The sequence below is a fragment of the Girardinichthys multiradiatus genome, chromosome 5 (assembly GCF_021462225.1).
Source record: "Girardinichthys multiradiatus isolate DD_20200921_A chromosome 5, DD_fGirMul_XY1, whole genome shotgun sequence".
Taxonomy (NCBI): domain Eukaryota; kingdom Metazoa; phylum Chordata; class Actinopteri; order Cyprinodontiformes; family Goodeidae; genus Girardinichthys; species Girardinichthys multiradiatus.
In genome coordinates this window covers 49,532,915-49,546,026 of record NC_061798.1, presented here as the reverse complement: position 1 = coordinate 49,546,026, position 13,112 = coordinate 49,532,915, and the positions used below count along the sequence as shown (strand labels likewise).

The window sequence follows — 13,112 nt, the reverse complement described above, 5'->3', positions numbered from 1 at the left end:
GGTACATATTTTTTCAAAGCAACAGGAAACGTGCCATAGTGACAACAGATTCAGTGTTTGATTCTGTTTAATGTGTTTTTCCAAGCTTAGTTTCCCTGATCCCAGTGCTTCCTTGCGTATTCATTCTGTGTCAGTCTTATTTCCTCAGCGACCCACTCAGCTCCAGTGCATTTAGTTAATTCCACTCACCTGTTGCCTGCTCTGGTAACCATTGTTTCATATGTTCGCTTTCAACCAGCCTTTATTGGGTTCTTCTGTTGTGTCTGTTTTAGTTTGCAAGGTCTCATTTTCATTCCATTGATCCATAACAATTACAAATATGACACTAATAAATCTATTGTCATCGGTGTACTGTTTTTTTCTCCTGGACCAGTGCTTCTGTATTTTCACTCTGTTGCTTTCTTATCTCTGAATCTCCCAGTTGGTCAGCTGGTTCTGGAATTTTGCATTTAGAACTTTGACAAAATGTTCTATAAGCTCACATCTTCGAGAACTTTGAACGGAACAATGTTAAACTAAAGGTGAGTATAGCTCATCATGATGTCATTAAACTGTGTAGACTGTGTTTTTAAGAGGCAAACTTTGAATATTTAAAAAAAAAAGACTCGCAACTTGTAGCGGATGTGCCAGTATTTCTTGTCACCTTTCCGAAGACTCATTTTGGTAAAGTAGGTATATGAGTCACCCCACAACTTACTCTTTGCCGCCTTCAAATGTAGCTCAAGCACCAACTCTCAAAACGAATTAATCAAACTAAGTTGTTTTGCTCCCTGACTTTATTATGTAAAAGGAGATCCAGCAAAGACGAGTTTTTGTCCAAGTTCAACGTTCAGTATCTGGCAGTTATTCAGTATTACCTGTGTTTTAGACTGTGCAATAACAGTTTAAAGGGCAAAACAACAAACTCATGCCAAATCTCATCTGTGCTGGTAGTAAGTGGGTTAAAGGTGACCGCAACTACAGAGTCTAAATGAATTATGTTTTAGTCCAAATTATTAATCCTGAAATCTGACAATGAAAGGATTAAAATATTTAAATGATGCAAAGGCATAATCAGTATGCTAATTTCTGAACGATATCTTTCTTTCAGACAAAATATAATAAATGAACTAGAACTAGTTCAAGTTGGAGCTGTGAACTTAGTTCAGAATGCTTAACTTTTGAACTATGAACATACATTAATTCACTTTAACCTGCCTGAAATTGGAAAACGACTGGGTGGGAGCCTAACACTGCACGTCACCCTGGACACACCCTGGAGCTCCACCACCAATATTGGTCCATCACATAAAATCCCAGTAAATTACATTGTAGGTGTTGGTTGTAAAGCAAAAAGATGTGAAAAAGATCATTGGGTATGAATGTTATATGGTGCTGGATGTCAGTAAATCTGTGGTGAAATATGTTCAGGGGTTATTTGAGTCAAATCTTTATTTGTTCAGTGGCTGCTCCACATTATTTGCATCAAAATGGATGGATTTTAAGGTTGAGCTGCAGCCAAATTCAGAAAATCTGAACATTGAAAGGCGTACGTCACCTCGGCTGTTATATATATTCTTGTGATTGGCATGGACCTGAAACTCTGCTCCCTTTGTACTTGTACCTTTCTCACTTCACGCTTTCCAAAGCAGCATTTAGTTCCTCTGCACCAGCATTCAGCAGTTACTCATGTCCAAGGCAACATTTCCCTTATTGATCCCATCAGTTTGTTTAACAGAAAGCCCACTGGCCTTTTCTTTTATGTACTTCTTTTTAAAAAAAACAATAAACCCAAGGTGAGCACTTCTATAGAAGTGAAGGTACAGCAGAAAATGTGACTCAGTGTATCTAACACACGGCTGTGAGTTCAGGCTCATACCAATGTGCTATGACGATAAAAGAAAATGTACTGCAGAATGCTTTGTCTCTGTCTCTTGTCAGGAGTATTTTGAGTAAAAAGGAGCTCTCACCTCAGGTGATGTCATGTTCCATCATACTGCCAGTTTGAGCTTTTAATATCTTCAGTTGAAGCTGTTGGCTGTTAGGTACAAGTCCATGTTGTGAAATAAGAAATGTGTATTTAATAAATAAAAAAAGGGGACACTTCAGATAAAACATCTCATAACTACTCTCTGAGAGTTACTTCAGGTGTCTACCATGAACTGTTAATAAAGAGACAAAACAGAGTTCTTGCATTACAGTAACTGTATCTCATTAGCTGAAACTTTTCCAACATGTTCTACATGTTTGTCTTTTGTGGCTACACCAGGGGTTTGCAACCTGCAGCTCCGGAGCCTCAAACAGCTCTTTGGCCCTTCCAAAAATGGCTGCTAATAACTTTAGTTATAAATGATAAGGGATCAACTAATGTTTTTAATGATACTCATACTCATCGTCTTCCGCTTATCCGGGACCGGGTCGCGGGAGCAGCAGACTCAGCAGAGACACCCAGACGTCCCTCTCCCCAGACACCTCCTCCAACTACTCTGGGAGGAGCCCAAGGCGCTCCCAGGCCAGCCGAGAGACATGGTCCCTCCAGCGTGTCCTGGGCCATCCCCTGGGCCTCCTCCTGGTGGGACGTGCCTGGAACACCTCCCGAGGAAGGCGTCCAGGAGGCATTCGGTACAGATGCCCGAGCCCCCTCAACTGGCTCCTCTCGATGTGGAGGAGCAGCGGCTCTACTCCGAGCCCCTCCTGGATGGCCGAGCTCCTCACCCTATCTCTAAGGGAGTGCCCGGCCACCCTACGGAGGAAGCTCATTTCAGCCGCTTGTATCCGGGATCTCATTCTTTCGGTCATGACCCAAAGTTCATGGCCATAGGTGAGGGTAGGAACGTAGGGTGACCGGTAAATCGAGAGCTTCACTTTTCGGCTCAGCTCTCTCTTCACCACAACGGACCGGCACAGTGCCCCCATTACTGCGCCAGCCGCACCGATCCGTCTGTCGATCTGTCGCTCCATTCTTCCCTCACTCGTGAACAAGACCCCGAGATACAGGAACCCCCCTCCAACCTGAAGAGGACACGCCACCCTTTTCCGGTCGAGTACCATGGCCTCTGACTTGGAGGAGCTGATCTTCATCCCAGCAGCTTCACACTCGGATGCGAACCGCCCCAGCGCATGCTGTAGGTCTTGGCTAGAGGGGGCCAGCAGGACCATGTCATCTGCAAAAAGAAGAGACGAAATCCACTGATCCCCAAACCAGATCCCCTCCGGCCCTTGGCTGCGTCTAGAAATCCTGCCCATAAAAGTTATGAACAGGACCGGTGACAGAGGGCAGCCCTGCCGGAGTCCAACATGCACCGGGAACAGGTCCGACTTAGTGCCGGCAATGCGGACCAAACTCCTGCTCCGCTCGTACAGGGACCGGATGGCCCCTAATAAAGGGCCCCGATTCCATACTCCTGGAGCACCCCCGACAGGGCATCACGAGGGACACAGTCGAATGCTTTCTCCAGGTCCACAAAACACATGTGAACCGGTTGGGCAAACTCCCATGAACCCTCGACTACCCTGTAGAGCAGGGGTGCTCAGGGGTGCGAGCTACTTATAAAACAACCGAGTCAAAAAGATCAACCTACCCACAACAAAAATGCAAAACATATAACTATTTTCAAATTTATTAAGGATTCTTTGTATGTACAATGTATGTTGATGTATATATTGCACAACACACATAATAAATAATTATTTAAATTTTTTGTAATTACCTGAATTACTTGAACTTTTAATGATGGCGTGACTCACCCAGAACGATGCTTCGGTGGCCGCTTTCGCTTTTGACGTTTGTTGAGTGAAAAATGACTGCTGTCCGGACAACTGGGATTTTAGTTCCTACACCTTTCTCTTTCTCAGCTGGCTTTTTGGCGGAAAGTCCATGTCGTATTTTCCATGAACAGTCCGAAAATGCCGCTCCACATTTCATGTCATCTGAATGGTTGCACTGTATGTCAATCAAGTGACGGGATGTTTGATAGGCTGATAAATATTTTTTTTTAACGTCACGCTGCAATCGACCAGTAGATCGCGATCGACGTAATGAGCACCCCTGCTGTAGAGGGTATAGAGCTGGTCCAGTGTTCCACGGCCGGGAAGAAAACCACACTGCTCCTCCTGAAGCCGAGGTTCGACTATAGGCCGGACTCTCCTCTCCAATACCCTAGCGTAGGCCTTACCGGAGAGGCTGAGGAGTGTGATCCCCCTGTAGTTGGAACACACCCTCCGGTCCCCCTTCTTATGAAGGGGGACCACCACCCCAGTCTGCCAGTCCAGAGGCACTGTCCCTGACTGCCACGCAATGTTGAAGAGGCATGTCAACCATGACAGCCCCACAACATCCAGAGATTTGAGGTACTCAGGGCGGATCTCATCCACCCCCGAAGCCCTGCCACCACGGAGCTTTTTAACCACCTCGGTGACTTCAGCCTGGGTGATGAAAGAGTCCAACCTCGAGTCCCCAGCCTCTGTTTCCACCAGGGAACGCGTGATGGCAGGATTGAGGAGATCCTCGAAGTACTCCTTCCACTGCCCGATAATGTCCTCAGTCGAGGTCAGCAGCCCACTATAAACAGTGTTGGCGAAGCACTGCTTCCACCTCCTGAGGTGCCAGACGGTTTGCCAGAATTGCTTTGAGGACAACCGGTAGTCCTTCTCCATGGCCTCACCGAACTGCTCCCGAACTGCGGCCGAAGGTCTGATGAAACGACAACAAAGTCGATCATCGACCTCCTGCCTAGGGTGTCCTGGTGCCAAGTGCACTGATGGACACCCTTATGTTTGAACATGGTGTTCATTATGGACAATCCGTGACTAGCACAGAAGTCCAATAACAAAACACCACTCGGATTTATATCGGGGAGGCCATTCCTCCCGATCACGCCTCTCCAGGTGTCACTGTCGTTTCCCACGTGGGCATTGAAGTCCCCCAGCAAAATAATCAAGTCCCCGGGAGGGGCACTATCCAGCACCCCCGACAGGGACACCGAGAAGACCGGGTACTGAGCACTACTGCTTGGCCCGTAGGCCGACACGACAGTCAGAGACCTATCCCCAACCCGAAGATACAGGGATGCAACCCTCTCATCCACTGGGGTAAACCCCAACACGAGACAGCTGAGCTGGGGGGCAACAAGCAAACCCACACTAGCCCGCCGCCTCTCCCCGTGTGCCACTCCAGAGTAGAAGAGAGTCCAACCCCTCTCAAGGAGATGAGTTCCAGAGCCCACGCTGTGTGTGGAGGTGAGCCCGACTATTTCTAGTCGATATCTCTCGACCTCCCGCACAAGCTCAGGCTCCTTCCCCCCCAGCGTAGTGACATTCCACGTCCCTAGAGCCAGCCTAAGCATCCGAGGATCGAGCCGCTGAGGTCTCCACCTTCGTCCGCCACCCAGTCCTCTTTGCACTGGTCCCTCACGGTTCCCCCTGCAGGTGATGGGCCCACTGGGGGATGGCCTTGCGTCTCTCGTTTGGGCTTTGCCCGGCCGGGTCCGAGGAGCAACCCGGCCACCAGGCACTCTCCGGCAAGTCCCGACCCCAGGCCTGGCTCCAGGGTGGGACCCCGGCTCCGCCGTACCGGGCAATGTCACGTGCCTCGATATATTAGTCCTCATGAAGGATTCTTGAACCGCTCTTTTTCTGACCCGTCACCTAGAGCCTGTTTGCCATGGGAGACCCTACCAGGGGCATTTAAGCCCCAGAAAACATAGCCTCTAGGATCATTCGAGCACTCAAACCCCTCCACCACGTTAAGGTGGCGGTTCAAGGAGGGGTGTCCTGTACTGAGCTGAATATTTTATGATAGATATAATAAAATATGCAGGTTTTACATGAGTTTAGTGTTTTCATTGATTAATTGCATTTATTTTCCACAATGGAATGAAACTAAAAGGACCAGTAATATGTTTTAGATCTATGCTATCTATCTAGATCTAACTTTGACTCTTTCTTGTCTTTATGGTTAAAACTTTGCTTTTTTTTTACAGAATTTCCCAATGAAGAAAATCTAGCCATCCTCTTTTTGCAAATGGTTTATGTTTTTCTTTAGGCTAGGCAAGGCAAAGCAAGCTTGTTTATTTATGTTGCACATTTCAGTAGCAAGACATTTCAAAGTGCTGTACATGAAAAAAAAGAAAAAGAGACATAATAGGAAAAGTACATTACAGCGGCATAGAGGTAATTCAAAAATTAAAGAGCATATAAAATGAATAATAATAATTGTTGCAGTCCCTGGTAGAGTGGAGTTCAGATGCTACATTTACTGGAGGATTTTTTTTACCTGTTGACCGTGGCAAAGTAGGCACAAACATTATTAATGTTTTTGCTGATGATCTCAGAGAAGAAAGATTATCTTAGGTTATATCTGTATAGTCTCTCTTTATAGATGTTACAGTGAACCTGGAGTCCAGTCTTTCTCCACCTGCGTTCAGCTTTTTGACACTCCTTTTATTCACTTCTGACTGGTGGAGCACTTCTCTATGGAGACTTTTCCTTCCCAGAAACGACTTTCACTTTAATTGAAGCAACTGAATCAATGATGTCTGAGATTTTAGAATGAAAGTTATCTACCAGCTCATCTACAGTGTTACAGGGCAAAGTGGAGGTTGAAGAGTAAATCTGGTTAAAGGTTTCAGCAGCACCGTCCTTAAAGATGCGTTTTCTTATCATTTCTGTTAGGCTAACTGAGTCATTGCAGATGATGCTTTTAAAAATAACAGAAAAGTGGTCAGATAGGGCAACATCAGTTACAGACATCTTGGAAATGTTTAGACCCTTAGTGATGATCAAGTCCAAAAAATGTCCCTGTTTGTGTGTTTGCTGTTTAACATGTTGAGTCAAACCAACATTTCTAAGAGTGTCACATAGATCTACTGGACTTCTGTCTTCAGGATTGTCCATGTGAATGTTGAAGTCTCCCACAATAATTAAACAGTCATAATCAACACATATCACAGATAAAAGCTCACCAAAATCACTGAGAAAGTTTGTTTTAGACTTAGGAGGCCTGTAAATATTAAATTATTTATTTTAAAAACTAACAATAAAAATAAACTGGAGGTTCCTTAAAATGACAACAAATTCCCAAACAATTTTTTTTAGCTGGACTGACAGTAAAAATAGCTCTTTGGATTGTGAAGGCTGCAGACCCCTGGGCTAAACCAACACAAAGAAGCACAAAAATGATACAAATTAAAATAGAAATTGAAACGTGTGGCATGCATTTGTGACCAAATAATTTGTTAAAACCACTTTTATAGCTCTGGACATCTACATTCTGAACACTTCTACCATTCTTTTTTCTTTTTTTGGATGGAGAGAGTCTGTGAACAATTTTTAAGCTATGCCACTGATTCTCTTTTCGATTTAGCTCTGGAATTTAACTGGGCCATTCTAGTGCATTAATATTTCACATTAGAAGGACCGTAAATCAATTGCAAGGCAGAGTGGATTCAGATATAAACATAATCTAGGTTTAGGAACATAGAAAAACTGAGGAGAGGAAAAAACATGGATGAACCAGGACTCTCGGATGCACAATAGAAGAATCCAAGCAAGGAGTGACAGAAAACAAAGTGCTTCAGTTTTGGAGTGATTACTGGAGAACCTCACGAGTGAGATAATTAGCAGAATGCATGTCAGTTGTGAGGGGAAATGGAACTGAGGCTGGGGGAAAGAAATCAGAAAAAATTACAAACCAGAACACAACCCAGCACAAAAATTCAAACTAACTACAAGGTCATAAAGAAACTAAGAAAGAGAACTAAGAGGGAAACAGGAATTGAACAGAACGCATCACTCAAATAATAAAACTACAACAAAAATAGGAAGTGAAATGCTTAAACTGAACATAAATCCTGGAATTTTGAAACCAAAAGATAAATATGGAGTGACAAAATTGATAAAACCAAATAATCAAAACACAAAGCCAAAGTCCAAAGTATCATGACAAACATGTTTTAATCCAAACCAGTTTATTTGAGTTCTGACTGAATGTTTTGGGTCGTTGTCCAGCTTGAAGGTGAACCAACAGCCAAGACTCAAGTCTTCTGCTACCTCTAATATGTTTTCATCTCATGTTGCCCTGTACTGAGCTTTATCCACCTTCACATCAACTCTGAGCAGCTTACCTGTCCCTACAAAAGAAAAGCATCCCCACAAGATGATGCTACCACCACCATGTTTCACAATGGGGATGGTGTGCTCTGGGGGTTTTCTTGCACACATAGCAACATTGCATATTGACCAGAAATTCTGGTTTTGGTCCCATCTGACCAGAACACCTTCTTCCACATTTGTGTCCCATTGATGCCTTATGGCAAATTGCAAACAGGATCTTTTGGGGCTTTCTTTCAACAATGGCTTTTTTCATGACACTCTTTCATAAAGACTGAAATTGTGGAGTGCATAACTAATAGTTGCAATGTTGTCATGTCAACATGTCATGACATGTTGCAGTTGTGCCATACTTTTTCCTTGTTCAGATGACAGACAGAGCTCTGTGAGATGTTCAAAGCTTGGGATATTTTTTAGAACCTAACCCTGGATTCTATTTTCTTCTTAGGTGACTTAGAAAGCCATATTGTTTTATTTAGGGCTAATAGAGTTAAGGGGGTGAAAACAAAACATCCCACTTTTAGATTATTATTTGCCAGATAATCTGAGAAACATGTACAATTTTGTGCTAAAACAAAAGTTGTACCCAAGTTTCACTTTAAAAAATTTGCAGCATGCAGCGCTCATCCTGCAGCCTCCAGGGACCGGGAGGAGATTTTTCTTTGGATTGTTGCACTTTGAAACCTTAAAAACAGACACTACAAACTCTGTGGTAGAGGATACATTCTAAGAAGCAACAACACAGTAATCTGCATCTGGAGATTAAGGTGTTTAAACGGCTGACTCCGTGAAGTGCTGTCACTGATTCTTTTACATGAGCTTCAAAATAAAGGATTAAAGATGAAAAATGTACTGAACCAAATCCTTTGCATTGTTTCACCAAAGCTTTTCATTGGCAGGAAAACACTTTGTGATTTTGTAACATATAGAATGTATCTATGTCTCATTTTACTGCTGTGCCTGAATCACAGCTGTTCATCATGGAAGGAAAAATGTTACAGCAGTCTTCCGGTGGTAAAGGCAGTTCTTGAAGTCAGGAATCATCACGTTTAGGCCCCTGCCTTCACCTGCTCCTTCTTACAATGCCCCTGACCTCAGCATCTCTCTCCACAGGCAGTGGAGTCTGTGAATGTGGGTTTTTGTAGTTTTATCTAGCTTAGTTTAGATCTAAAACCTGCTTGCCTTATTGCAGAAGGAGTGATCTGTTTGTTTTTTTTCTTCCGGGGTCCTGAATTATTTTGGTCTCCACCTGCCCTGAAGCTTGTTTACAGTGGGAGATCAAACTGGAAATATCAGCCTCCATAATCAAGTGCTATGAAAAGGGGGTGGTTTAGCATGGAAGTCTGAGTCTGTGGTTCCCAACTGGAAAAAAGGTGGACTATCGCCTCTGGGTTGGGGTGCTGTGTCTGTCTGAAAATGAAGGAGTTCAGGTATGCTAGGATCTTGGTCCTAAATGATGACTGGATAGAGTGGGAGATGTATAAATGGATCAGAGCTTGGATTAATGAGAGAATTTCTTTCTAGTCGTAAGGCTGAAACAGGAACTGAGCTAAAAGTTGAAGCTCTGTATTTACAGACCCAGCAATATTCCAATCTTTACTTATGCTCATGAAATATAGAATATGAGATGAAGAGTGAGAGCCTGTGTGTGAGCATATACCCCTATAGTGTAGCCAGGCTTATATTATCGGGCGGTGGAAGGAGTACTTCTCAATCTCGATCTCCTCAATCCTGCCATCATGCATTCCGTGGTGGAAACCGAGGCTGGGGACTCGGGGTTGGACTCTTTCATCACCCAGGCTGAAGTCACCGAGGTGGTTAAAAAGCTCCACGGTGGCAAGGCTTCGGGGGTGGATGAGATCCGCCCTGAGTACCTCAAGTCTCTGGATGTTGTAGGGCTGTCATGATTGACACGCCTCTTCAACATTGCGTGGCGGTAGGGGACAGTGCCTCTGGACTGGCAGACTGGGGTGGTGGTCCCCCTTCATAAGAAGGGGGACCGGAGGGTGTGTTCCAACTACAGGGGGATCACACTCCTCAGCCTCCCTGGTAAGGCCTACGCCAGGGTATTGGAGAGGAGAGTCCGACCAATAGTCGAAGCTCGGCTTCAGGAGGAGCAGTGTGGTTTTCGTCCTGGCCGTGGAACACTGGACCAGCTCTATACCCTCTACAGGGTGCTCGAGGGTTCATGGGAGTTTGCCCAACCGGTTCACATGTGTTTTGTGGACCTGGAGAAGGCCTTTGACTGTGTCCCTCGTGATGCCCTGTGGGGGTGCTCCAGGAGTATGGAATCGGGGGCCCTTTATTAGGGGCCATCCGGTCCCTGTACGAGTGGAGCAGGAGTTTGGTCCGCATTGCCGGCACTAAGTCGGACCTGTTCCCAGTGCATGTTGGACTCCGGCAGGGCTGCCCTTTGTCACCGGTCCTGTTCATAACTTTTATGGGCAGGATTTCTAGACGCAGCCAAGGGCCGGAGGGGGTCTGGTTTGGGGACCAGTGGATTTTGTCTCTTCTTTTTGCAGATGACGTGGTCCTGCTGGCCCCCTCTAGTCAAGACCTACAGCATGCGCTGTGGCGGTTCGCAGCCGAGTGTGAAGCGGCTGGGATGAGGATCAGCTCCTCCAAGTCCGAGGCCATGGTACTCGACCGGAAAAGGGTGGCTTGTCCTCTTCAGGTTGGAGGGGAGTTCCTGCCTCAAGTGGAGGAGTTTAAGTATCTCGGGGTCTTGTTCACGAGTGAGGGAAGAATGGAGCGGGAGATCAACAGACGGATCAGTGCGGCTGCCACAGTAATGGGGCGCTGTGCCGGTCCATTGTGGTGAAGAGAGAGCTGAGCCGAAAAGCAAAGCTCTCAATTTACTGGTCGGCCTACATTCCTACCCTCACCTATGGCCATGAACTTTGGGTCATGACCGAAAGAACGAGATCCCGGATACAAGCGGCTGAAATGAGCTTCCTCCGTAGGGTGGCCGGGCACTCCCTTAGAGATAGGGTGAGGAGCTCGGCCATACGGGAGGGGCTCGGAGTAGAGCCGCTGCTCCTCCACATCGAGAGGAGCCAGTTGAGGTGGCTCGGGCATCTATACCAGATGCCTCCTGGACGCCTTCCTCGGGAGGTGTTCCAGGCACGTCCCACCGGGAGGAGGCCCAGGGGATGGCCCAGGACACGCTGGAGGGACTATGTCTCTCGGCTGGCCTGGGAACGCCTTGGGCTCCCCCCGGAGGAGCTGGAGGAAGTGTCTGGAGAGAGGGACGTCTGGGCGTCTCTGCTGAGTCTGCTGCCCCCGCGACCCGGTCCCGGATAAGCGGAAGACGACGAATACGAGTATTATTCAAATTATTATAATTATTATTTAATTTAATGTTTTAACAAGTTAAATGTTTATATCTATGTAATTGAATTCCACTTGCAGTAACTTAGATTTGAACACAAACACTGTTAATTTAGACAGACAGACAGACAGACAGACAGACAGAGAGAGAGAGAGAGAGAGAGAGAAATGTCATGGACTTTTTTCCTCCACAACCTTATCTAAAACAAGGGCGGATGCATGGATGGCTGGATTGATGGCACGCAACAAGTTCATGATAAATCAGATGAGAGCTCCCCATCCTACCATGAGGAAATTATAATTCACATCCAAGACGCAGAGATGAAAGTGTGAATAGCTGACATAAAAAAGAATAAAAGTGTTGAAATGTTCCAGGTGTGTCCCATATAATTTTTCATCAGACAAACGAGCTCAAGCTACTGCAAATAAAGTGATGATGATGATTGTGGTCATTACAGGAACTGCGGACTGAAATAAACACAATTCTAAAAAATGTGCAGGGTGATTTCTAAGTCAATTTTGCAGTATAAAGGTTTTTAACTCTGATGTCTATAGAACCTGCTAAGAGAAGTACAATATGAAAATAAAACCGTTCTGCGAAATGTTGGCTTGAGGCAGGAATAAACACAAATGCTTTCTGAGGTGCTGAATTACATTTTAGTTGCAAAGTGAGTTTTTAACCTAAATAGTGATTAATTCCTGCTGTTTCGATGTTGATTTACACTAGATGGCAGCTTCACACAATCCGTGGATCATAGTGTGTTTGGCTCTTTATTCCAACATATCTATGCAGTAAATAGCTTCTTCCAACTGTGAGCTGAAAGAGCACGCCTGTTATTGACAATAAACCACCTCTTCAAATTGAACCTTCTGACAGGGTAATAAACAGAATAAAGGTGCAACAATTTATTGAAAATGCTGGAGTTTTTACCGCTGAGCTGCTTTTAGGGAATAATGTTCTAAAACCGGTCCAGCCGCCGTTGTCTTTAGCGGATTATACAATCATCAAATCTCTCTGATGAAAATCAAATCTGCTCAGTTTCTCTGCTCACGTTTTATCCGCTCAGACTCAGCACACCTTTGCATCTCCTCCGCTCCTATGGTTGGATGAAGACGAAGGACGTCATTCTGAACACGACTGCATGTCTGGGTGTAAAGGGGAGAGTTCATGGTTTTACTTCTAGCATCATCGGTCGGATCGTTAACTTGGAATTTTCCAGCATCCCGCCATGGGGAACAATGTGTCGGGGATATCGGCGCTGCAGAGATCCCAGCAGCAGGGTTTTCACAGACTCCGGAACTCCCAGAAAGGTCAGTAACTAAAGGCTCAAACACAGCGAGCTAGCGGCAGTTTATGTTTCCTAAGTGTGTTGTAATAAAACGTATATTAAAAGCTCAGAGGGGATATTTAAGGCCGGATTATTCCGGTTTGTTCCCGCTGCTCTGGGATCAGTGCTCCGGTGGTGCTGAAGAACAGCTCCCGGACCGGGCTGCAGGAGACGGGCCTGATGTTGGGTCAGACTGAAGCAAAACTGGGAAAGTGTTAAATCATAAAGTTTGACTTGGAAAAACCTCCGTGTTTATTACACACTAAACTGTCATTTCCAACGATATATATGTTTTTTATAGAAACATAAAGGCACAGAGATATTTGTAAGAAGATATTTCTAAGTATGAGATGCCCTGTCGTCAGG

The 13,112-nt window shown here is 45.2% G+C and overlaps 1 protein-coding gene across 1 annotated transcript in view; it reads left to right on the top strand.

Moving 5' to 3' along the window:
- The first annotated feature begins 12,486 nt into the window (after positions 1-12,486).
- neurl1aa (neuralized E3 ubiquitin protein ligase 1Aa) overlaps positions 12,487-13,112 on the top strand; it is a 116,785-nt gene continuing 116,159 nt past the window's right edge. The window contains exon 1 of the mRNA XM_047365760.1: positions 12,487-12,729. Coding sequence (XP_047221716.1) covers positions 12,648-12,729 — 82 coding nt within the window. The 5' untranslated portion in view covers positions 12,487-12,647. The remainder of the gene's footprint in view (positions 12,730-13,112) is intronic.